The sequence below is a fragment of the Rhea pennata genome, chromosome 11, assembly GCF_028389875.1.
Source record: "Rhea pennata isolate bPtePen1 chromosome 11, bPtePen1.pri, whole genome shotgun sequence".
In the NCBI taxonomy this organism is placed as follows: Eukaryota; Metazoa; Chordata; class Aves; order Rheiformes; family Rheidae; genus Rhea; species Rhea pennata.
In genome coordinates, this window is record NC_084673.1 from 3,560,881 (window position 1) to 3,587,742 (window position 26,862).

A 26,862-nucleotide genomic window follows, 5' to 3' on the forward strand; every position below is an offset into this window, starting at 1 on the left:
AGGCCCCAAAACACTTCAAGAATCATGTATGTACAACAGCCCTTTAGAGCTTTCAAGTTTGGATGTTTCTAGTCTAACATAGTGGAGATAAAAAGTATTTAAGTAGATGATCTATACTTACCTGGGATTATTTCTGCTGAAACAAACAGAATTACTTAAAGTTACAGAAATGAAAGGCCAGCAGCCCAGAACACTTTTCTGATAGCAGCACAGGAAGGGCAGTATAAAATGCAAAACGTTGGTCAAATTGGTCAAACTGGCAAACCAAAGCTTTATTTTTTGTTTAAAGTCTTTGCTACAGTACCTAGGACTGCGCCTCTATACATAATTAACAATCATTCCTGAAAGATCTGTATTTGGCACCAGTTTGTGTTTACCTCAAACACTTGTGGGGAGGATTAATTTCAAATTAAATTTGGTTTTTCAACAGAATAGGAGCTGCCATCATGAAGCCAATTAGCTGAGTTATCGGAGAAGCTTAAAAAACAAAACAAAAACCAAAACAAAACAGAATCCTTATCTAAACCAACACATTACAGAAAGCTCCAAAACAGAGGTCAAACATTAAAAGGCTGATATAGGCTCAAGTGGTTTATAAAACCTATAAAAAAAGACTACACCAGCAAATATGCCCTTTCAGTCCGCACAGTTTAGAAGTTAATGCAGGGAGCAACACTCGCTAGCTGGAAATCTTGTCATGGGAGAACCACACACATACCAACAGGAGTACCCAAAAAATCAAATGTTAAAAAACTCCAATTCCCAATCCACATCAGAGGAGAAAGATTCATAGAAAGATTGAATCAATCCATGAAAACATAATTGGTTGGGCAGTTCAAACTTCCCCCACCAACCACTCAGTTTCATGTACATACAGCACACGTGCATGGCTCAATCCCATTCAAATTCCTCATGGAATAGAAGGATCTCAGGCTCTACAGAGTCTTTCCCTATCATGCAAGAAATATGTCTGACTGTGCTCTAATCACCATCATGTATCACTTCAGCCACAGAGTACCAGGCAGATTAAGTAGAAATGCACAGTTTTTAGCTCATCATCTCTGCAGAAGTGTTTGAGAGGCTCAGTTCCTGGAGAGTTCTGGGTGGGCACATAGACAGGCTCTTCATGCAGATTCACTGGCCTCTACTGGCTTAATCATGTGGTCTGGTTTGTTGCCAGCAGCATAGTGATCCCACATCTGAAGGTAAAGCCGCTCCAGGTCCGTTGTATATTGTTTGGTGTTGAACAAAGGACTGGATATTCTCTGCTTCCAGACTTTGCCACGTATTTTTTTCAGGCTACGAAAAGAGTCAAAGCAGTCAGGAGAGGTTCTGAACACTTTGTAATACTGTTTACTTTCTGAAATCTATCTCAGTCAATCCAGAACTGCCAACACAACTGTTTCAGAAATATCTACTACTCCCTTCCACCAAGTTCACATTGATGGTACATGTCTTCATCATTTCTGATACAGATCACCACTAGCAGTTGCACTTGAAAGCCTAGACATATTAACAAGTTAACTTGTTGCCCATTACCCGTCCTGCAGTAACTTTTTTACAGCATGATTTTAACCAGCAATAAATGACAGACAGCTTAATCCTCAATTTAAAAAGAAAAAATATGCAGTATACTTCACCTTTTAACAACTAGAAGACTGCACACAAGCAATTTCTGCAGAACAGGCAACGTGCAACAAGTTGTTGCTCTGTGCAATTAGGAGCATGGATGACAGTTTACCATAAATGCAAAAGCTGAGTTAGTTGCAAGGTGACCTCTAGAGGAGAATCATCAAGTTATTTTAAACATTTAAGTATCTGCAAGATTAAAACCATTTACAAGTCTCATAGCTGTGCCCAAGGACAGCACTTCACATTCTTGATGTTACCTTGTTACACAGCATAAAGTTACTTACTATTCCAGATCAGTCCCCAGTTTCACAGCAATATCTTCATATTCCTGCCTACTTTTTGCAATGAGCTCAAGACAACCGAGGCAAGTAAGTTGGGAGGCAGCAACTCGTGATGCCAGAGTCTCACCTGTAAATATAAGATAAGAAAGAGAAGTCAGCTTATCAGGTAAAACAGGACTGATTATGAAAAGTTACCTTCCTTCCACCCCCACAAGAAAGTTTGTCAGGCTTGCTAAGTTACTAAAAAATAATTCAAATGCATCCACCACTCTGTCTAGGTTCCCTGTTGTATTACCTGGCATAGTGACCATAGGAGTCCCAGCCCAGAGTACATCCATCCCAGTTGTGTGCCCATTGCAAAGCGGAGTGTCCAGACAAACATCAGCCAACTGGCCTCTCCTCACATGTTCTTCTTTGGGGGCAACAGGAGAAAAGATGATTCGGTTTTGGGAAAGACCCAAGTTTTGTGCGTATTGCTGAATATTGGGTTCTCCTACAGCTGGGAAACGTAAGAGCCACAGTACGCTATTTGGAACTCTTTTTAGGATCTAAAACAAAAGCAAGAAGTAGACAAAGGAAGACTTGTCAGAAACACTTCTTTTTCTGAATAACAGTAAGAAATTGCCACGAACCAAGATAAAGCAAAAGACATAGTCATTCAATACTTCAACCTTCTGAAGTATAGGAAAGATTTTTTTTTAAAAAAATCAATGTTTGGAGTAGAATAACCAGCACTGGATTTCATCACTGAAAGAGACAATAACTCTGAACAACAGCCTACAGGGTACTTAAGGAGGAAGTACTGAAATTTAATGTATCACTTATATAACTTGATTTCCAGACTAGAACACTAAACTTAATTCACAATGGATATGCATATTTAAATTGTTCAAAATGTAATTTTCACTGACTAGAAATACACGCACGATTTGAACTCAGCCTATACAAAATTCTATAGCCTATTAATGCCAAGTTCCACAACATGAGCATTGTCAGGATTCAAATGGTTCAGGGTGACTGTATTTTCCACAAAACAATGAAGGTGAAGTTTTCATTTGCATGAAGTTTTGCTGAGTTGAGAGAACAGCTACATTCTAGAGGTCTGACCTTAGATTTCCTGCCAGATACACAGACACTCACATTAGCCCACATTTGTAAAGTAGAAGGGTCAATCTTATATAGCTGATTAAAGTTACAGTATACAACAGCATCCTCTGGTAATCCATACTGGGAACGGGTAGTGACAATGATAGTTCGTGGAACTTCTTCTCCAGTTGCTGCTTTGTTATTAATCTAAGGAGAAAAAAAATTAAAAAAAAATAAAAATCCACAGCTATTAGAACACTAAAATTATAGGAAATAAGCTTAAGCCCCATGAAATTTTTTTGAGTCATACTGTGACATGTTAGTATCATGAGTTACCTTAAGCATACCTTTAGCTTTATTAGATGTAAACAAAAATGCCTACTTACACTTGTGGATGCCATGACAATGCAACCACCATGAAACAATACACTAGGTATTTTCATGTCCTGGCTATTATCTCCCTGCAACTCCCAGTAACTGAAAAGAACAACTGTATAAAGTAGCATAACACACAGACCCTCCCCTCCTTCAAGTCACTTCACTACCTCCTGAGACCAAAAACAAAATTAAAATTTCAAGGAAGGAGAAAAAAGTATGTAGAAATCAAATTATTTTCATTTTTGTTGGTTTTTGAATAAAAGGTAAACGGCACACAACAGAGATGGAATCAATTAAGACTGAAGATGCTGACTAGTCAATAACAAACTGTAAGAAACTGGAGTTATTAACTAACATTCTAAAATGAATGATTTTACAGCCTTCACAAAGAACAGGAATATGCATATATTAAAAAAAAAATGCTACAGAGGGCAGAGTTGGGAGAACTCATCAATACACAGAGAACCAGAATACCATGCAAGAAGAGTTTATGGCCCTGAGTACTAGCACAATGTAAGTATGATTTAAAGACGTAACGCTGCACTCTAATTCTTCTTAAGCAATGGTAGGATCAGTTGAAGGTAGAAGGAAATAACTTGCCCTAAGTGTACAAGTTACTTATAGCCTATATATAACATACACACACACATGTATAAGCAAACATACAGAACATGTAAGCTTAGCTCACTGCACTGCTGCCAGCCAAAGCAAATGTACTATTGACAAACTTGACATTAATGAAAACAACTCGCTGTTACCAACTGTATTAGAACACAAAGTCAGTACATTGAAACTGCAGAGACAGGACAACAAGATACGCAAAGCTAGCTAGTCTCAAGAGAAGTAGATAAAAGTGCTATGGATCCAAGTCACCAATGAGATCTCAAACAAAATACACAGTTCCAGTCACATACGCCCAAAGGGTATGTGCCCAAGATGCATTTTTACTAGAAATGCATGCTAGAAGTCAGAATTGCAGCTGCATTTGCAGATGCACAGATAAATATCTTCAGACCACTCATATAACTGCACTAGGAAACCATTATTTCAGTTCTTCTCTACCAACAGATGGCAAATCAAAGAAACAAATCAAAGTTATGCAAATCTTGAAGTATGATATCAAAGTAAAAAAAAACAAACAAACAAACAAACAAAAAAAAATGCTCTACAGAGGGAAGAACTGTTAAACAACTGTCACTATCACTAAATCCCAGAAACTGAAATCACAGGCACATAGTTGCAAAGAACTTATCTCAAGAAGATATAAAGTGTTGAGTAAGCATTGCTGAAATACAACAAAACAAGTTTCACTGCATTATCCAGCGGACTTTTTCTAAAGGGGAAAAAAAAAAGGCAACTGAAACTGGGCAGTAGCCCACAAATATCCCTGCAGGCTACAGGGAACTAGTCCTATCTTCCAGTTCTAAACAACTAACTTCTCTCCATACAGTGAGATTAAATTTCTCTGGACTTTAGGTAGCTCTTGATAGTAACCTCTCCATCTCTGGGGGAAAGATCATCTTCCAACAAATCTGTGGCTTCAAGGAATATACTTCAGAAATATTTCTTTCAGTACAAGAAATAATCAACATGACAGAAATTACTGTTCTTTCTTATATTAACAGATGCATTAAAAAATCCATACATGCCCTGAATTGCCTCACCTGAGTAGTTGCTAGTCCATTACTAATGTTGAATCCATTGATTGTTATCTGAATTTGACCACGATTTATCATTTCAATCACAGCTTCTGCAATTGTATTCATAGGAATGACTGGCATACTGAGGGCAGCATTGCTATCTGCATTGTCTCCACTATCAGGACACTTCATCTGAAAAAACAAACAAAAACATGTAAGAACCTGTGAAAATATTTTCTTCACTCCAAGACAGAACATCCAAAGAAGCCGTTCTCACCTTAACAATTTTGACATCAGGGAGGCTGTCAAGGAAAGCCTTCAAGTCAATGCCATTCAGAACAATTCTGTTATCATAAATATGACCATTGGACTTGAAATCAATGACCGCTTTTTTCTGTTGAGGGAGACAGAGAGAGAGAAGCGTCTTTATGTTACAAGATCCCTCACCAAATACTAAGTGTAATCTTATAAAGACAGCTATGGAAAACAACTGCTATTAACATCTAATTTTCTTGCAATCTCTATCCTCCCACCTACCTTCAGATGGGGAAACATGTTGGCATGGTCTCCAATAAAGAAAGTGTTTGGCATGTAAGCTAATTTCTCAGAATACTGTTCAGCCACCTCAACTGGGGAAGTTTCTTTATCTGTGATGATATAATCCATGAACAATGCCCCACTGGTTCCAGGATACCCTAGCCACATTGCCTACAGAACAAAAAGAAAGAATACAGTCTCGTGTATTACCAAAATAAAGCAAGTTAAATCAATGCATACTAACTTAAATTTTCTACCCACAGAGTCAAGTATCTTCTTATGCTTTATCAACTGAAGAGCAAACATTATCCCTAAACTTTCACTACTGAGACAGTGGACAGTTTGAGGGTGTATTAAAATTGATTCCTCACACTATGAAGACTATTGACTGAACTACCCGATCTGTGCAGCTATAAACAGAACATTAACTAGCAGTCATTTTCAATTTCTCTTAGCTGAGACAATTTCTGTTGCCAAGAGCGAGTCTGATTCAGACTTCTACTTCCCATTTTATAGGCGCTTCAAAAAAAATCCTTAGTCAAAATATCAGTTACCTTGATTCTGAACTCTAACTAGAATTTCACCAAGTCTGAAGAGACTAAAACACATCTCAGCTGACTTCTGCAACAGCTTTAAATAAACATTTGTTGGTCTCACCCATGCAAGAAAGCAGGCAGTGTACATGAACCTCAGAATTAAAGGGTAGTCCCCTTTCAGGGCATAGTCAACTACAAATAGAATTAAAAACAAACAAACAAGGAAGTCTTGAGTATAATAATCCTATCTGCCTCACATACTGCCATCACCGAAAAGCCTCTCTGGCTTACTGATCGACAGGAACCTTCCAAGATTTCTTCTGCTGTGGCAGAAAACGTGGAGACTCTCCTTGATAACATATGTATTTTAGAGATGTAGAACTCTTCAACTTAGTTACCTGAATAGGTGCTGGTCTCAAGGCAAATAATTCATTGCGAGCTCCTTTTGTGTAGCCATTCATGTTAATGAGAATGTGTATCCCATCCTGGTGAATGCGGTCTGCTGCTTTTCCGTTACATGGTATCTGAAGAATAACAATTTTTTTTTACATTATTGTTATATTCGGTCTTTCAACAAGAGCGATCAGCATATCAACAAATAAAAATCAACAGCATTATTCAATTTAGGTGAGACTAAAGTCTTGTCATTCCTAGTTTTATGGGCGTATAGGCATCAACTCAGGGTAAAAAAAACAAACAAAACCCCCCAAAATAAACAAAATCTCCCAGCACCCTCAATGTTGAAACAGAAGAACTTTACTACATCTAGTTGGAGCAGACGGTCACTGACAGAAATTGTAACTGTGGTGCCTTAAGATTACTTCTGCATATTCAAACCAGAGGACTGATACCCAATATTGCCAAGCTCAGCTAAGTCATGCAGAAAATACCATGAACAGACAACAAAAGAACCTTCAAACACCAATTGCTTTAGTTTTTTGGCTAAATAAAAGATTCAAAGAGTAAAATTCCATAAAAGGTACAACCAATGCCTTCCAAGAAAGAGAAGAGCAAAGCCATGGATCCTACAACACAACCTCTTCCTTTCTAATACTGAAAAGTAAAAAATTTCAAGTTCAATTTCCTATAATTACGCAATTAATCGCCATCTAGAAAATATTTCTGATAGATATCTCTAGTTTAACAGCAGCAAAACAAAAGTCGATGGCTCGTAACCAGGGTTATATAAACCAGAAGTCTTTTTTCCCAGTGAGACTAATTAACCATCAAAACAATTCACCTCCTGTAAGCGGTCAATTTGCATACAGAGAAATTATCTCAAAGTGAAAATTAAGAGTAAACAAATTAACTACTCTCCAGCTACTGCTAATACTGTCTCACTCTACAATTAGGGTACATCATGCAAGTACCAAATTTTCATAAAAAGAGAAAGTCATCTCACATTTTATAGCAGAATAAAAGCATACACACAGGGAGTTACCTCTGAGCTCTTAAAAAAAGGAGTTCCATCTTTGCCTGTCTTTCATTACATCACATAGCTAATGCACGTGTTACTACGAAACTGTTTCTAACTGTTTCACCCTCCTGTTTTAAGTACAAATCCACAAGAGTTGCACTGCGGCCTTAAAACATGAGTTGGTTTCCTCAAGAACTTCAAACCAAAACTCAGTGCCAAGGGAAAGAATGCCGTCCCGTCCTCAGGAACGGCAAGCATGACAGCCAATACAAATTGCTGCCCAGTGTTACTATGACCCAAGGTTTTCAACATCCAATCCTGCAGAAAGGAAAGAAAAGAGTTTTTCCCTACAAGCACAGCTGAAGCTCATTTTCTCTAAATGTTTTAAAAATTCAACTTTACTAAAACTATTTTAAAGAGTGGCAGTTCTGCTGACATCAGTATGGCATTTTAACTTAAGAGAGCAGATCCTGGACTACACAAGAAGTTTAACAACTAAGTGCAAGTTTATGCATCACCTAATTCTGTGACAGTCCAAGGGCCAACCCACTTTCACTACTAATATACACCGATTATCCCATATTGCTCTAGGGCTTCGCCATTTTTTTTGAGATACTGTAACTCCTTGATTTCTGCAGGTACTGAAATCCTAGCCACATCTCCTTCTGCACAGAACACAAACAACCCTGGACAAGCCTAAATATATTTGCAGTTGTGACATTGTAACTTACTTGTGATGTTTACATATGACTATTATCTGAACACCTAATGAAACAGTTACTCAGCGTTGTTAAAATTGCTTTTTAATAATCACATAGAGATCACAAAATAGTCACTGCATCCCAGGTTACACATAATACTAATATACAATCTTCAAACCCCCAAATATCAACACCAGTCTCAGCCCGATTCAAGAAATCATTGCAACTAAAATCGCAAACCATAGGCTGAGATTTCTGTTTCATTTTGGTTTTTTTAAAAGTCAGTGCATTAAAAGAGCTCACCTGAGATAAGTCAATGAAATGATTTGCTTCAGCCATCACTTTTACACGGAAGTTTGTACCATCATCAGGACTCAGGGCATAACAGAACACCTACAAGCAGCAGCACAAGTTAGATATCTGTGACATGTCACCAACAAAACACCTTTGTGATAAAAGTATTTTTAAACTACAATAGCATATATCAGTAAAATTCCATCTAGCTTCAGAAAAAAAACTTTTTTTATTTACTGATGTGGCATTTACCATTTGAGAAAGAAGCCAAAAGTATTGGGGGCATGAGACATTACCATCAGGCCCCAGTTTTATCTGTTTCTGATACTACTGTAAGGCACTGCATCTTACATAGAAATATGTATCATGTTCCGATCAGTGGAAGGTTAAGTAATTTTAATAAAGAGATCTATATAAACATTACATTCTCAAGTAACATTTTGTACAAGACAATTTTGAATTCGTAATTAATGAGAACTGTAATTATGACTCAGCTTGAGCAGGCAAGTTAAGTCTTAAGGAAGCTTTTAAAACAGATTCTTTAAATAGTGCGCATCTTCCTCTCCTATTAAGACCCTGGGAATGTATCCACTCTGTAACCAAAGGTTGACAAGGTATTGCACACATGCATCTTTAGCTAGTCTAGCCACTGGGAATGAAATCTAGTTACAGTTTCATTCCCCTAACATAACCCTGAAATAAACATACACTCTCTTTAGATTCTGAATTACAAAGCACCCCTCCTGGAGAAAAGAAGTTGTAGTCAGACCAATCTGAAGCTCGTGTTCAAACAGTTTCAGGTATCCCAGATAAAAGTGCATTAAAAAAAAAAAAAAAAACAAAACAGAACAAAAAAAAAAAAAAAAACACACAGCAGTGGAGAGCAAACACAAACTGGATGTGCAGATATAAATGAGATGCAACCAGGCAGCAACCCGATATTGAAACGCATCATCTAGTCAAATGACAGTAGCTGAACCTAAAAAACAAGACGACCCAAGATCTTAAAAAGCTCTCCACTGGTGATAAGTCCTTTCTACAATAATTCTAAGGACAGATATCTGACTTTTTCTACTTTCTAAATATCACTTCATAATCAGTAAAGTACTTCTCCTTAGGAGATGCAACTTTGTCCTGTAGGGAAGGAAGAAAAAAAAAAGAAAAAGAAAAGAAAGAAAAGCTCCCTAGCAGAAAAACACCAAAGTCCTCCATTTCACCTGCCCGCACTATGAGTGCCTGCTCAAACTGTATTTAAAGTCTCAGCATACCATTTATATTTTTACCTCAAATTTGTCTGGGTTATGCATTCCTGGGATTGACTGCATTAAGTGAGAGGTTGGATGGTTTCCAAAATCAGAGCTCACATAGCCAATACGAAGTCGACCTTCACTGGCCTTCAAATCCTTTGGATGCTCATATGGTGGCTTGTGAAGAACATTAATCTGTCAAAAAGACATACAACTCTTTAGAAATCTGTGCACCAAAATAAATGCTGAATAGAGAGCCAAAATGATCAAGAGTTTGTTGGACTAGTCTTACCCCATATTCAAATAAGCTGTGGCATCAGTTGCTTGAAACTTGCAATATGTATATTCCACTGCAGACAAATTTCTCCAAGCCATATTACCAGATGCCATGTGCCCACACTTGGCCAAATGAAGACAAACATCACTACTGAAAGTTAGTGACATTTCTGCTTTTCTACCACTTCATTTTTGGAAGAAATCCATCCCAGATTAAATATAATACCACGCAACTATGATCAGAAAGTTCCTGAACTACAAGCTACTTGTCACCAGATCAGTATTCCTGTAAAGATCACAGCATGCTTTCTGTTCTTATGCTCTCCAACTTGTGCAGGCAAGAGCTTTTAGCCACTACCGCTGATAGGATTATCAGACTACACAGACCTCCAGTTCACAGCAGTTTGAAAACTGCATACTATCAGTTCTGAAGTTTGAGATTTGTACACTTCATCACTCATGCCAACCAGATCCTTTCACTAGCTGTCAGGGAATTTTCAATTATAATTGGCACCCGGCTCAAGCAATCTATCTCAACATACACAAGCTTCATGATTCTCTGGCTGAAGAAGAAAACAAAAAGTCACATCAATTTTTTTTTAAATCAATTCACCATCAACCCCAACAGGACTCCTGGCAGCTTGAGTTGCTTTGGTGTCTTGTGGAAATAACACAGTTAAGAAATCACAGCAAGAGGAGATACGTTTAAGTTAAACGCACAAACTTTTGGAAGGATTTATGCTCCTGTACACAAAGTACTACAAAACAGAATTACAATACATTTTTAAACACTTCCTGCTGTGATACATTACCCCTGTAATGTTGCTGCCACCACTACCAAGTGAAGAATCTTGGAAATCCCAAACCCAAGCAAACACAAAACTCAGATGTTCGAACAAGGATTCTCCAGAGGCAAGGTCAGACTCACTGTGGAGGACTGGGCAGGACCAGATTTTGAGAAATACTGTCACATGGCTGCCTAGATCTTTGTTACCATTACGGGAATAGTGTTTATTCACTCTGGGCTTCTCAAAACAGCCCTCACATGTACTTTGCAGAACTAGATGAGTAAACACTATGCTCTAGCTCTCTACATGTCAATGACTCAGAAGCCTTAAAAAGGCTACTATATTAAAAAATAAAATCTGTTAACACGGATGTAATGAAATTGGCAAAAGCATACAAAGTAACTCGACTGCAGTTAGCCTGTATAAAACTCCTACCTTGTCCAAGCAGAGATTTCCATGTCTCTCAGCGATAGCCTTCCTGAAACTGTGAGAGAGCGGATACAGCATGCTATGATGAGGGTGGACAGAAGGCAGTCTGTTTTTTTCCAGCTGATCAGCTACAATGCTAACCAGCTTCTTCATTCTTTCATCATAGTCTGTCCAGTCACAGACAATCTAGAAAAGGAAAAATTGAAAAATAATAGGTTAACAACTTCATCTGATTCCAAGTTGTGAAAAGCACTTTTTCCAAATTTTTTTTTTTTTTTTTTTTTTAAAAAAAAGGTAATTACTGTGATGACTGTACAATCTTATCTTCTAATTTAGGTCTACTCCTAAGTTTGCTTACAGACTGATTGGCTGAAGTAACTGAGCTTATTTGCTGCAGAAGAATCTTTAAAAATTACAACCAAAGCCCCCTTTTCCTCACCTGCAAGCAGTGGGCCAAGTTGCAGTAGGCATCTGGGAAGTCAGGTTTCAGTTTCAGAGCAGTGCGATAAGAGGCAATGGCTTCTGGTATATTCCCTGAATCCTGAAAAGACATAGGAAAGAGTCAGCAGATTAATACATAGTCATGGTAAGTACTCACAATGCCCCATATTACAAGAGTGAATCATTCACTTGTGCTACCTTGTGAATAGAGGCCAGGTTACTGTGGGCATCAGCAAAAGCTGGATTGATCTGAATGGCACGAGTGTAGCACTGTAAAGCTCCTTGAACGTCCTGCATTTCCTTCAAAGTATTTCCCATATTGGAATAAGCATCCGCAAATGTGGGACTGATTCTGAAAACCAAAGTAACATTATGTCATGAACAATAAAAGATGCTTTGTAACTAAGAAACCATACCCAGACTGCTGTTTGGCTTGCAAAGCAACTACTTGAATTACAATATACTATTGTAAGTCATTTTCTGTGCAGACCTATGGCACTTTCCTGTTATGAAACATTGACAATATTAGAAATAGAATCCATTTACCTAATAGCCTCTTTGTAATGCATCAGAGCTTCCTGTAACTTTCCTTGCTGTTGCAGAACACTTGCTAAATTTGAATGTGCAGCAGCAAATTCTGGAAATACCTGGAAGAAAAGACGTAGAATCTGTCTCTCAAATCCCACAAGCATACTGTATTATAAAAAGAAGAGTAAGAAATGCAAAATGACTCAAAGTTTTTTTTTCCCCTTACAGCCAAAGGGCAAAAAAGCCTATGCCATATTACATATTCTCAGCTTTAATTCCCCGTCTCTCCCCTACTCCATTCATCTATACCTCAAGAGCTTTCCGATAAAGGCGAACAGCTTCTTCAATGTTCCCCTGTTCTCGCTTGATGTTTGCTAGATTATTGAGAGAGTCTGCATGTGTGGGACAGAGTCGAAGAGCTGTATTGTAACACTCTTCTGCTTCAGCCACCTTTTAAGAAAAAATGGAGTAAAATAAGCAAGGGAATTGCTTAATACAGTAGCATTTCCTGTAAAATCACTCCTTATGGAAAGTTACTCTACAAACATTTTAACAGTTTCAGAGAGTGATATTCCATATTATTCTTCCTGATGAACAAGGAAAAAAAAAAAAAAAAAGACATCCCATTTTAATAAAGCTGACTAATAATTGGGGTCTAAAATAACTATTAACTGAACTTTTAAAAATTTACACAAAAGGAAAAAAAAAAAAAAAGTACTCCTTACACTGCCTTTCTCCTTCAAGGCATTGGCCAAGTTACAGTAGGCATCAGGGAAGTGGGGTTGGAGTTCAATAGCCCTCCGGTAGGTGTCTATTGCCAGGTCTATCAGTCCTTGCTCATAATATACACAGGCAAGGTTACCGTGCACAACTGCATGATTTGGACTCAAACTCAAGGCTCGTAGGTAAGCTGCTACAGCTCTGTAACAAGAAAGAGAAGGTTAATAATCACTTGTGGAGTTACCTTGTAGATTTACCCTGATTATCAAAAGATCTACATAAAAGGAAAAAAGACCTCCAAGGGATACCTATTAATAGACACACAAGATTTAGCCTATAAAACGTCACTAGAATTAAAAATCCAATCAAGGAAAGACATGATGATTTATGACATTTTTAAAACTTTTCTCAACTTTGCAAGGCTAGCACAAAAGACAGACTTGGTTCATTTTAATTAAACATCAGAAGTTCCAAATCCATTGCCCTATGCAAGACAGCTAGTATTTCTGAAATAGCCCTGGGCTGTAAGATAAGCAGGCCTCCTATTCAGAACTATTTAACAATGACTTATATTACTAGAACATTTGTGTCATCAACATAAGCCTTTCCCAATTAAAAAAAAAAAAAAAGACCAACTGTGCACAAAACGAGAATTTTGTACAAACAAAAATCCTACAACCTTCCGCAATTATTTCTCTACAATGGAGAACATTAAACATACGTAATTTTAGCATTTAAAATGTTTTCTTGGGGTCGTCCAAGAAACTGGTCCCAGGCTCTTCCCAGGCCTTCTCTTCATTAAAACGCCCTTTCCAAATCCTTCCTTTTCCCATGGGTCGTGAAATTATTAAACTGAAGAATTTGTTGTTATCTCTGGATACACTTTTGTCAGTAGTGACATGCTCTCCTTCTCCCAAACCAAATCAGAACTACTTTATTCACAGATTTCCCACCATGGAGAATAACTGCTCATGTGCAGCTCACATCATACCCAAATACTCTAAAAATGAGGGGTTTTTTTCTTCCTCACCTGATGCTGTACAGTGATTAACCTAAGTCTTCTAGGAGAAAGGTAAAGCTTTCCTTTAAAAACATTCTTCATTGCTAGGAGAAGCACAAGACCTTTGCTCGAAGCATTTCTTTTTTATACTAGTTCATTATTAGATTATAACAATATAAACACAACTCAGACTTACACCATTACATTATACCATTCTTTATTATCTCTGCTAACCTAACACATTTACTTATGCTTCTATCTTCATTTTGTTCAAAGATAGATCCTTAATTATATGTACCTATAGCACCATACTTAAGTGATTCTTGTGTGCAAGCAATTCCTAGGGAAAAAAAAATCGTTAACAGTATTTTTAATTTAAAAAAAAACTCAAGAAGATATTGTAAACTCCAAAACGACTAGCGTACATGTCCTTGTTTAACCCATTAATCTGCAGTTAACACAAATATCACCAAATGATTTATGCAACTAGTTAGAATAATAAACCTGTTTCCTGCAAGCTTTTATTAAATTTTGAGCCACAAACCACAGCTGCCAGAAACTGTAATCCAATTAACAGACACAGTATGGCACACTGCAGAGAAACAGTACAGCCTGAATCTTCTTCGAGAAACAGAAGTAGGATTCATGGATCAGATCAGATGTCGCTGCAGTTATCTTTCCAGCTAGCTTGTTTTGAGACATGTAGTAACATGATGCACAGCCATAATAAATACATAATATTTAATTAAGTTCTTAACTGAAATTCAGCATTTCAGCTTATCTTCCACAGAAGGAAAATTTTAGAAAAATACACATGTAGATCAGGATCAGGTCTGGAATCACATAATGGAGAGGAAAAAAAAAAGTGCACTCAAAAGACACTTGCATGCTTTCTCAGACACATCCTCTTTATTTTTTCCCCAGACTTAATTTCAAGTATATTTTCAACATCTTCAGAAACAGTATATTCCATGGGATGTTTCTTTGAACTCTAGTATTCTGCTCTGTGTGTTCCAGTCATTTGCTTTCTTACCTTTGAGTAGAGGTCTTCACTATGCTGTCCACAGAGATTTTACATCAGGAACCTAATTTATACATCTGACAGGCTGCTGACAAGAGTGACACTACTTATCTACTTACCTGTCAAATATTCTTGCCTCCTTCAGGACATTCCCCAGATTGATGTAAGCATCCAAAAAATTGGGGTCAAGTGTTACAGCCTGAAAATATTTTTAAAGTAACAGTTTTGAGCATTAATGTACAAGCAATCTCTATGAAACCTAAAGGTTTTTTTTTTAACGGATAAACTCAAACTGTAAAATATTTAAGATTTTAATCGACAACCTAGTGAGGAAGGAGAACGTAACTTAAGCAAAATAATCATGTAGTAGTTACACGTACGCTTACTTCTGAATCAATTAAGTGCACGTGACAGTTTTTCTTTTAATTTGTAGAAAAGACTGAATATACTACCTTCAAATTTACTCACTTGCTTACCTAAGCCATGACCTAGCTCCCTCCAAATTCATACATATTAGAATTGATTCTAACATTCATTGTCACTACTACAAAATAACATTTATTCCATGTTAGGTCATCCGTAACCACCCACCCATGCTGCTGTCTTTGTTTAGGGGAGAAAACCCTGAGAAATTGATCTGCATCCTCTATCTACTGTAAAATTAGTGTTTTCTAGCTTTAGCAGTTTCAGAGGAGCAAGAAATAAAACAAGTGTGTGCTTGGAAAACAAATGTAGCCATTTAACATTAAAAAAAAAAATCACTACAAAAATAATAAATCGTATAAAAAATCTGTAACATCTCATAGAGTTACAGAAGATGCAGTAACGAACTACAGGTTAAGTATCTGGCAAGCCAAACATTGGCCTTAATCACACTTACAGTCTTTCCCATGGGATTATTTCCAAATTAAAACACTTAATCTATCACTAACTAGAATACAGGAACAACACCCTTCCCCTCTAAAAGCTAAGTATTTTCCTGAAGATTTATAAATCGTAAATACCAGAACAAAACTGCCAACCATATCTTAAACCTGGTTTTAGGTCACTTAGAAGCTTAGAAACCAGTACAAACTGAGTTTATAGGCTAACCAGGTAACTACATAGAAGGTATTAGACAACACATTACAGTAAGAATTAACCATATCAATCTAATCTAGAGAAGTGTGAAACACTAGTGGTGAAGAAAGTCCTGGAGAAGAGGAGTTACTGTATCCCTTTAAATCATTCTCCTCAGTTACTCACAGGAAAGCAAGAATACCTGAAACAGGATTGCAATGAAAAACATTTTAAATAAAGTTGTTTCTCTTACACACACACAAAACAACATACATACTCAAACACTATTCCCATCAGAATTAGATTTTAAAAAATTCTATTCTGGAAAAGGACTGTAAAACAACTTAATGAATTTTCTTATCTTTGACATGTGTGTGAAGTCCTTAGGGCAATTCTAAACATATCTCTTTAGTGGCATACAGGCAGTCTGAAACATCAGGAAGTAAAAAAGGATTAACATAAGATGTTAACTAACAGGATTATAAGAAGTTCTCTGCTGATCAAAATGTATCTACCATCTACAAAAGTAGGCAATTGCACACGCAGTAAAATCTACTAGCAAAGCAGATGGGTTTAGATAATTACCTTTTCAAAATGATGAATTGCAAGCCAGATTTCTCCTTGGGCATTGAAAACACAGCCAAGATTACTCCAAGCCACTGCAAAGTTTGGTTGAGTCTCAATTGCTTTTAAGTAGCAGGCCTTGGAACAGTTAAAGAAGAGAGATACAAGGGAAGGGGAATATTTGTAAAAAAGAAAAAAAAATAAGAAAAATAATTGTTAGTATGCCTTCTCTAACCAGCCAAAAGTGACCCTGCAGTATAGGCTAGCTTGCGCCAAAACTAATGCGCTGCAAACAGCTGTTGATCCTGCGCCAGCGCAAACCAAAACCCAGGTGCAAGCCCACCATTTTTCAGTTATGCTGACAACAAATTAACATGCCTTCAGACACCAGGTTATCAGAAGTAGTCTTAGAAATAATTCAAGTACTACAACAGAGTTACTGCTACCATTAAACATGTAAAAATAAAAAGTATGTAAAAACAACTTCTTTCCATGAGATGGAACTCTTAAAATGTGTATATTCTAAAGGGGATACAAAATAAGAATTAGAAAAATTACGGAAAAAGAGATGCAGCCATTCTTCAAATTTAATTGTCCTTCTCAAGCGAGACGACGTACCCAATCTCATTTCCCAGTTTCTTCAAATATATTTAATCATCTACAGCTTCAAAACCTCAAATGACAGGATTGCATGAAGGTTTAGGTCCCTGTAATGCAAGCGCAAGAAATCGCTGCGCATCCTAACAGCACGGCGCCACGCTATCGCTGCGAACTGCTGTGCTATATTGATTGCCCCTAGACACAGTGAACGGCCAACCAGAATCATTAATCTACCAGACAGGCCCATACAGAAACTTGAACATTAAATTTGATGTCTGGACTCTAAATGCATTACAACCCGATTTTATCCAAAAGGCTACAGCCTGGAGCTTAGGCAGTCACCCAATCAGAGATTAATCATCTAGTCAACCGTTCACAAGGGCTTCATCGCACGCAATGCGCGTTACCGCTGCGCAGCCTTTGCGCTACTGCAGGATCACAGCGCATCATCAGAAGAGCAGAACGCTGCAATCCAAACAAAGAAGAAAAAAGGAAAAAAAATGAACAACCAGAAGAGTTAGAAGCTTTTACTATTAACTATCTCCAATTATTTCTTTAAAAAACATCTTAATTTACTTTTACTTTATTTCTTTGAAAGAATTTGTGGCTACTAGTATAAAACATTCTTACATTACTTGTTTGTAATTAAATATTTTAAGCTGTTTCTGAAGCCACAAGACAGAAGATTCAGGCATGGAGGCAAATGGTTTTGCTGTGGCAGTTACAAACCCGTTACCATATTTCTCATCATGTGACTTTTCGGTGCGTTCCTTGCTGGAAGAGGAGGAGGAGGTGTGTGTCTGCCCTAGATCCAGGCCTCGAGCTCCCTTCAGCGAGGCACCTTACGCATGGAATAGGAGGTTTCACCCACCTGAAACCTTCTAAATACAATATCAGTGGTGAAAAACCAAAAACAAGAGAGAAAATAAAACAAGATCATTAGTAAAAGTTCAACAAAGCAATTGCAATTTTTTTGGATATGTCTAACACATGGGAATGAGGACAATCTGTCTGTAACAAGGGAGACATGCAGAAGGGAGAGGGTTAATCAGGGCAATTGCATACAGCAGGGACTTTTTTTTTTTTTTTTTTTGGAAGAAAGGCTCTCAAGTATCTATAAAGAAATTAAATTTTAGTTCAAACTGTAAGGAATTTGCTGGCTTGATCTTTCAAATGGACTGATAACCAAAGAAATACATTGCAATTTACTCAAGATGTTTTTCTTGTTTATTAAGTTCTCACAAAACGGAATAACACTTTCAAACTAGGTGTCTCCAGAGCTCTGAAACAAAGAAGTCAGCAACCTAAGGCAGGCGCAGTGTCTTGGCCTATACCAGTCACACTAAAGCTGCAGTGAAGTGCAATTCATGTTAGCTGTCCGCTTGGTGGGCTGAGAACCAAGTGTCTCAAAGACTGTTCAAACTGTAAACACTACTTCAAAATATTTTCAACCTGGATCTGACCAAATTATGTTGTTCTAGAGAGGTACACACATCCAAGTTGTTCGAGAAATCAAAAAACAATGAATTTTGAACCTGCATTCCCATTACCCCACAAACATCTTATCCCTCCCCAAATGGTGCTGCAGCCAAACAGACAGCTACGCTGTTCATACACTCCACTTTTTAGCATGCGCGTGGGGCTTGGAGTGACAGACGTGGAGTCCAGAGTGTTTCTGATTTCTCCACACTCCTCACCCCGGCAGCGCGGACGCGTAAGGTGGCTTGTAACAAGACAATTTCATCGCGCAATCAAAGTTTTAACATGCCAAGAACTTTAAACTCATCTTGGTGTTCGAATTCTCGGTTTAGAAAACACAGACTGCTAGAAGCCACCTTTCCACTACAGCAAGTTTTCTTTCGATCAGTTCATTTCCCAAACAAACCAGCTTTGTCCTTCTGATTTCTTTATTTTGGGGGAAGGGAGTAGGGAAGACATGAAGAAAAGTTATTTGAGGGGTTCGCATACTGCAGCTATTGATCATTTACTAGCCTTTCTTCCACTATCAAGGGAAGGGAAAAGTTAAAGAATAAAAATCTTTAAAAGCCAATATTACAAGATAACATTTGGATAAGTTTCTTCTCCACTTACAAGCCACAAAGGACTTTAGAAGAGCAGCATTTTCAATAGCACCTGCATCGTACAGGGATCTCGAGCTAATCACAGGCTCTCTGCTTGGCACCAGCAGGCAAGCCTCAGATTTGAAGGACTGTTACTTATTTCCAGATAAGAGCATGGTGGAGCCCCTGCCCAATACTTCAGAATGGTTTCAGATAGTCTAGTTCAGCAGAAGGACTTGGTAATGTTCCATTTCTTGATTTAAATCAACTTTTAAACATGGACATGCCATAGCTTGCCCTGCTACTACTCTGGGGTGATTCAGTGCCTTCAGTTTTCAGCAGTTTCTCAGACTGTCTGTAGATCAACGCAGATCTGAAGACTTGGTGCAAAGTTCAAGTTTTCAAAACACTGACGTTTAAATGTATTCTACTGAACACCTACCTTGGCTTCTTCCAAGCGACCCAGGGCTTTGAGCAGGTTCCCCAGGTCACTACGAACACAGTACAAGTCCTGAAAAGAAAAAAAAAGAAAAAAAATATTAATAAAAAAATCAAATCAAATCATGCCATAAGCACTTAAACTTCAGGACTTCACAGACACCCCAAAGGTCCACATGGAGGACTTACAAAATTCTTAGAATTCCAGAGTTCTCTCTAATTTTAAAGCAGTAAACATCTCAGATTTGAATTATTTTTCCTGACTTACTATTACTGGTAATGGATGATCACATTGACTTTAGCATCACCACAGCACAATTCTAAAGATGTAGAAAGAAATAAAGCATGACTGTCTTCTCCCCACTAGGCCTGTATTCTTAATTTACACCATTAATATTTTGAAATCATTTTAAAATTGTAACTATCATGACGACCTTGCTTCCTCTATCCCCAAAGCAGGGGTTTTCTCCCTCTTTTTCTACTCATCTGTTCATTTTCAACAGCCTTGCCATTTGCTATTTTTCTACTTTCATTTGTAACCACAGCATAGACTACAACTGCAGTATGTTGCAGTACATGGGAAGACCATAGAGTATGGGGACATTATTGTCAATACTAACGAAAAAGTTTCCAACCTAAACAAGACCTTCATAAGAAAATACCATCTTATAGTATTCCTAGGCAACACACAAATTCTGCCTGTGACACCACTTAGCATAACAAAGCTAAGCAAGTTCACCTAGGCTGTAGAACACAGCAAAACACAATTCTGAGCACTTGTTGAACTTATTTTGCACATCCTTTTTCAAAGGAAAAAGGATTTAGGCACTCTAGACCAATGCTGCTTTGTAAGCATTTCTGACAAAACACTGATACCACATAGCAAGCAATTAAGACACACCATGCTGAGTAGTACCGCAGAAGTTGAATGCAATGCAAAACAAACAGAAGGTATCAGTCTAATTCAGTATTTGTTAAAATGTAATGTCAGAACAGTTACAACCAAAAACTCCAAACAGCAAATGAAACAGTTCTATGCAACTTAACTATGCTTAGACGGATATATGGTTTCAGCCTATAAAACATAAATCAATGTTTCTGTAAACCTGTGCAGTGTGAAAATCTAACCAATGCAATAGTAATCACCATATAGTTATTTCATACAATAGTACCTGATGGTTTATTAAGATTTAGCATGTAACTGTGTATCAGTGCTTCTCTCTCTGCAATAACACTGCTTTACAACACATCAAACCAGGTAAGAGATTATTCACTGATACTTCTGATCTTAAAAACCTCAAAAAGTCCTTCCTTTTCTGTTATTCTGAATAATACAGGTTACGTAACCAGCAGCCCTTACAGTGTTCCAACGTAAAAAAATCCGTGACAGTATTTCATGCATTTTAAAGAAAAGTATTAAGTAGATTATTAAATTTATGGTGCGCATGTTGGGGGGAGGACTGTTTGTTGTTCTTTTAAACTAATACTTCGTGTTTAAATACTCTTAATTCTTCCACATCCAAGGAAAGTTGTTATTTGTCTGTCTGTCCTGGGGCAGCAGTGAGGTATGGAGCTCTTCCATAAAATAAAGTGTTACTTACAGGATTGTACTGAAGGGCAGACACATATGCCTGTACTGCTCCTTCCATATCACCTGCAGCTACCAACGCAGCAGCGAGATTAATATATCCATCAATGAAATCCGGTTTGAGGCGTAGTGCATGTCTATAATGTTCAATAGCTTCCTGTAGCTGTCCACGTTCCTTGTATACATTGCCTAGGTTTGAGTAGGCTTCAGCCAACAACGGATTTTGTTTGATAGCCAAAGTGCTGAAGTGAGCAGACCTGGAAAAAATAAGACTTTTTTTTTAATTGACTTTGTTTGCCTGTCTACTTACTTAATGAACATTCATGCGTAACTGAGCCAAACATACATCCAACAAATCTGAATTTAGAAACTACAGAGAGCGGTTAAAAGACTAGCTTCTCCTAGCTGAAATTTCCATCTCCCTTCCATTTTAGATTCTACTGCTTGCAAACTAGAGTTGTCAGTAGAGTTCTGCAAGCCTGTTGCTAAATTTGAGCTGAACACAGTTTAAAAAATAGTTAGTGTAGAAATCCTGTTACACCTCTGCCAATATTTGAAAGCTTTTCTCTAAGCAACATTTTACTTTATACTCTTTTCAAGAAATAGGATATAGCAAAGACATGTAGATGTAAAATTCAGTTTCACCCTTATTTTTCCCGTATCTGAATTATTACAACTTTATTTAGAAACCTACATAAATTAAATCTCAGTAACAAATTACCTTCGTTGCCAGGACACACAGATTTACAGCTAGAATAGTCAGTAAGGTTTGAAATGCTTAAGGCACAAAAAGCTCAGGAACAGGCAGAAAGAGAATATGAAAACAACTTTCAAAGGACAAAGCACTCAGCTATTCATGCAACTTCACAGTAAACAATCATCTCATCACAATCTTGCCACTAAAAAAAACTCCCCACAAAACCCAACACTACAGGTGGAATGAGCAATTACTTTTGTTTACAAGTGCCTCTAGTACATACAAGCATAGCTGATATTCTGATATTAAAGTGTACAATATTAAAGTAAAATATGAATAACAACATCTGTTGTTTGTTGCAAGGCTAGCAATTAAAATTTGGACTTCATTTGCCCTAGCAAAATTCAAGAAGACAGAGTATTTTTTGACCAATCCTTACTGCTGCCAAGAAGTTAGTCAGCGTTTGCTTTCAATGATAAAACCACAATTATAACAGAACTTTTCTCAGCTGTTCTCAATATTATGAGAGGTGCAAACTACAAGCTAAGCTTGACAGGCCACCTTAAGTCTCCTACCTGTCCAGTCTGCGACACTGGAAGTGAATGGACGATAGTAATAAAAGCACACCAGTATTATCAGGCTCTTGTCTCCAAAGCTGCATGCAGTGTCTCTCTGCCGCTTCAAAGTCTCCTGCCTGATATTCACGATGAGCCAACTCCGCTAACCCTTGGAAGGAAAGCATACGTTTCGTTGGTTCTGGAGAATCACCAAAACATTTAAGGGGGGAAAACAAAAAGTTAGATAATGGAAACAAAACAAAAAAATGTTTAAAAAAAAAAAAGATGTATAAAACTAAAGGATGAAGATGCTTGGAATTATGTAAAGTACTACAGCATGTGATGTTTTAAACTCTCAGATCTTCATACCTCAATCTACAGTTACGTTTCTAACATTATGGGTACAATAGTGCATGACCTCATCAGTTAATAATAAGCACATAAACACAGAGAGTCATTACAAGTCAATCATTTTCCACGAACTTGAAAAATATCCAAAGAAATTCCCAAAATAATATTGTATTTTGGTTCATAAAAGTGCTAGTAATAGAACAATGAATCTGCTTTCTCTTCCCCAACTATAAATCCTGTACTTCATAGTATTAAAAACAAGGTCTAAAAACTATTAATTGAGAAATGAAGGACAGTAGACAAAGACTTCAAAGGATTCAAACAAAAAGAAAGTTTTGCCGTACCAGTAGATTTGTATCACATGAAAACCATTAAAAAAGAAGAAAAAAAAAGAAAGCGTAACACACATTTCTTCCAGTCTCTCTTATCTGTTATTAGCCTGCGTTACTTATAACGAGTAAAAATTCTTCCATCAAAAACAATCTTGGCCTCACAACGATAGCTGCGATTTTTATGTTGCTGGCCTATAGAGGTAGTTTTTAGAAAGGACGGGATACAGAAAAGAATTCACTAATTCTGGGTGTCTAGGTGGAATCGGAGTGACAAAGTGCTTAGTGTCAACATATTCACAGAGAAAATGTAAGTAAAACATCATCTGTTTTAGATAAACAACCTTTTCTGTGGAAAGTAAATTGTTTTACAAAGTACAGTTCTACATTAGAAGATAGATGTGGTAAGTGCAACTTAGGGAAAAAAAAAGTTCATCCTAAAAAGAAGGATCTGTCCTCAAATTCTGTCTTTATATTTTATACTTATGCTTTTAATAATAAAAGTAATTTTATATCATGCTTCAACTACTACAAATGTCTCTTATTTGCCCTTCTTCGGTTCACAGTCACTTTTAATCTCAGTTACTATACATTTCCCACTACGATCTAATGAGTTTTAGATTTTTGATACAATGAAGCACAGATAAATCCTAACCAATACAAGGAAACTTGCTAATGCAATTAAAAAAAAAAATCACAAAGGGATTAGGTACAGAGTTGTTATCTAGTGTTTTTAATGGATTTGAGATTGATGGAAACCATTTAAATTCTTTTGAAAGTTAGTTTTTTAGCACTGTTGGGATTTGAAGAAGACTGCAAACACTACAGGACCAAACTGAAGCTGTTAATTTCAGATGATTTGTCTCTGTTGGTGTCGAAACTTTAACTGCTTCAGGGTACACTGAAACTAGCAAAACTACTCACTTTCAAAGACTTCACAAAATACTGATCAAATAACTTCATACAGAATAAGTCTGTTTCTCAAGGAGCCTAGCTTAAGAGCTTTCCAAACCCAGCCTATGGAAAAAGTGGACTTCTGTATGTGGTTAAACCTACTGGAGCACTGAAACAGGTTGTCCAGAGAGGTTGTGGAGTCTCCTTCTCTGGAGATATTCAAGGCCCCCCTGGATGCAACCCTGTCTACCATGCTCTAGGTGACCCTGCTGAGCTGGGGGGGGGGGGGGTTGGACTAGATGATCTCCAGAGGTCCCTTCCAACCTTATTGATTCTATGATTCTACTGTCAGTAAACAGATATAAGCATTACTTAACATGAAAAAGACAGTATTATGTACCAAAATTTGAGATGGCTGGTAAGTAAGAACACTAGGGTACAAACATGCTGTTCCTTGCTTTCCTTCTGTTGTTAACGATCACATACGTTTAGCTCATCTGACAGTTACTATATTTTCAAGTTCTGCTGATGGTGCAAAAATGGGGAAGCTTGCTCCAAGGACCTAATCTCTTCTTCAATAAACTACAAAGGTGTTATTAAATTCAAATGTTAATGGAAAAAAAATAAGTCTAGATTTATTTATTACCACTTGGAAAAAGCCTTCTAACTTATCTAAATACTATGCTTTGCCTGTTTAAGCAGAGGTGAAAAATGAAATGGAAGTTACAATTGCAGACCAACAGAGAGAAAGAGAGAGAGTATTTCATATAAAATCCATGAATAAAAATTGTTAATGAAAGCAACAAAATGAGTGAAACACCTTTGCAAAACCAACCCCACTAGAAGAGATAAAGCAAACCAGTGACTTGTAGTAAGACATACAGCCATCTCTCACCCAAGACACATTTTAGCAGTGATCCTCTCCAGAAGCATACAGGAGAGTGGGAAGTGAACAAATACCGCAGACTTCGAAATGAACTCAGCATTTAGCAGGGTTAGCATCGAAGAGAGAGCATCATCTTTCCAGAAAGACAGGAATCCGCAATACTGCCACTGACAGTTGCTCACAGAATCCATTTTAAAAGAAAATGATTCTAGTGGAAGAGTCACAGCCAAAATAATCCCTTACCAAGTCTAATAAACATTCACCTGCTATTTCACATGAACTTTTGTACCTATACCAGCATGTACTATATGTTTTAATTATGACCTTGGAAAAGCATAGCATGTGCTAAGACAATGACCTTTCCTGATACTTTTGGAGAACCCACACAAAATTAAAACCTGTGCAGAAATATCACAATTGTACAAGAGACAAAAATTCTCCAGAAATAGCAACCGAAGCACTCAATATAAGCTCACACCCACCCTTACATTTGGATAAAATCTAGACACAGACAGGAATAGTTGCCACCTCCATATCAGAGGTGGTGGTGGCAGCAAGGAACAGGGAACACTCCCCGACTAGGCACACATCCTTGTCACCTCCACAGCTCAAGGCTTCAAGGGGATGCAGCACACTAGGTGACAAGGTGAGCAGTCCTGGCCGAGGTGGAAGGCAACAGCAATACCATATACAGCAGCTAGCCGTCCCTTCCCCATCTCCACCTCTGTAGCGCTGCCAGTTCCCTTTGCATCACTCCTACTGGTATCACGTCTCTTTCTCTGCTCATCCTTTTCCCCTACTTTTCCCGCATCCTGTTTCACCTCTTCTGTAACCAGAGGAGAGGGAAGGGTCTGAAAGCCCCAGAACTCTAGCTGACAAAGCTGTATTTTCTTTTCAGGATGCACGGTGTTCTCCTTGTTCTGAAGGGAAGAAAGGAGATTTCTCCCTCGCCCTCATGTTCTGGATCTAGGAACGATGCTCTTTCCAATTTCTAGCAGGAGTACGCTGTCTTCCCAGCCACAAAAAGTTGCCCTACTATGCTATTCCACAAGGGACCTACTGATCAAACACAGCGAGAGAAATTCTTGATCAATCAATCTATATTTTGGGTCAGGCTTTCATTCTCTCGCGTCCTCTGCAGAAACTTAATTACCAGACAAATATAGCCATAAGAAACCACCCACTCAGAACTGATTATCTCGGGCTTCTCGAGAAGCGCTGTCCCACGCAGCCGCCGGGCAGCCGCGGCGCGGGCCGGCTCCACGCCGCGAGCGGGAGGCACCGGCGCAGCCCGCCGGGGCAGGCGGCAGCCGGGGCCGCCCGGCGAGACACGAACAACAGCGGCGGGGCCACGCCGAGGCGCCGCTTCTGGAAAGTTCCGCCGGGCGCGGGCGCCGCGGGCGCGGGGCGCCGCGCTCCGGCCGCGGCCCCGGGCGCAGCACGCCGCGGCGCCTCCGGCTCGCTCCCGCAAGGCGGCGGCGCGGCCTCCCGGCGCGGCCCGAGCCCTCGCGGCGCGGCAGGCCGCAGTACCTGTGCTGTCAGCTACGTTCCCCACGGAGGTCGCCATCGGGAAAGGGGGCCGGCGAGGCTCGGGCGGAGGCAGCAGAACGGCCGCGGGCACGGAGGAGGCCGCTGGGCTGAGGCACGCGGAGCAGGACCGAGCTCCCCACGCTACCAGCGCGCTAAGGCGGCGGCGGCGGCTCCCGAAATGGCGCTGGCGGCAGCGGAGGCAGCACGCAGCCGAATGGCCGCTGCCGGACCTACCTCCGCTCACGAAATAGTTCGGGCGGAGCGAGAGAGCAGCGCTGGACGGGCCCCTGCGCGGCGGAGGAATCCCTACCGGAACTTCATGCGTCTCCTTCCGCCACGCACCGCCTCAGGCGTGAG

The 26,862-nt window shown here is 38.7% G+C and overlaps 1 protein-coding gene across 5 annotated transcripts; it reads right to left on the minus strand.

Moving 5' to 3' along the window:
• Window positions 1-242: 242 nt before the first annotated feature.
• Window positions 243-26,742, minus strand: OGT (O-linked N-acetylglucosamine (GlcNAc) transferase). Of its 5 annotated transcripts, none has more exons than XM_062584319.1 (22): window positions 26,506-26,742; window positions 22,534-22,684; window positions 21,275-21,518; window positions 19,678-19,746; window positions 16,597-16,713; window positions 15,072-15,151; window positions 12,937-13,132; window positions 12,521-12,661; window positions 12,230-12,330; window positions 11,882-12,035; window positions 11,682-11,783; window positions 11,249-11,428; window positions 9,786-9,944; window positions 8,512-8,601; window positions 6,489-6,614; window positions 5,555-5,725; window positions 5,295-5,411; window positions 5,042-5,209; window positions 3,054-3,206; window positions 2,209-2,461; window positions 1,917-2,040; window positions 243-1,299 (listed from the first exon to the last, which is right to left on the minus strand). In XM_062584319.1, the coding sequence occupies exons 1-22, from the start codon at window positions 26,540-26,542 to the stop codon at window positions 1,125-1,127; spliced, it is 3,108 nt and encodes a 1,035-aa protein (XP_062440303.1). In that variant the 5' UTR covers window positions 26,543-26,742; the 3' UTR covers window positions 243-1,124. The 5 variants fall into 5 exon arrangements, with proteins under 5 accessions (XP_062440303.1, XP_062440302.1, XP_062440306.1 ...); XM_062584318.1 differs by having other exon boundaries at window positions 22,534-22,714; XM_062584322.1 differs by lacking the exons at window positions 21,275-21,518; window positions 22,534-22,684; window positions 26,506-26,742 and adding an exon at window positions 17,912-18,056 and having other exon boundaries at window positions 19,678-19,739.
• Window positions 26,743-26,862: the final 120 nt, after the last annotated feature.

Excerpts from the sequence above, each read along its gene's own strand:
- OGT (XM_062584318.1), bottom strand. The coding sequence starts at position 26,542 with ATGGCGACCTCCGTGGGGAACGTAGCTGACAGCACAG. Across the intron at positions 12,331-12,520 it reads TTTATCGGAAAGCTCTTGAG|GTATTTCCAGAATTTGCTGC; the intron begins GTATAGATGAAT and ends CTTTTCTTCCAG. Across the intron at positions 12,036-12,229 it reads CATTACAAAGAGGCTATTAG|AATCAGTCCCACATTTGCGG; the intron begins GTAAATGGATTC and ends TTTGGTTTTCAG.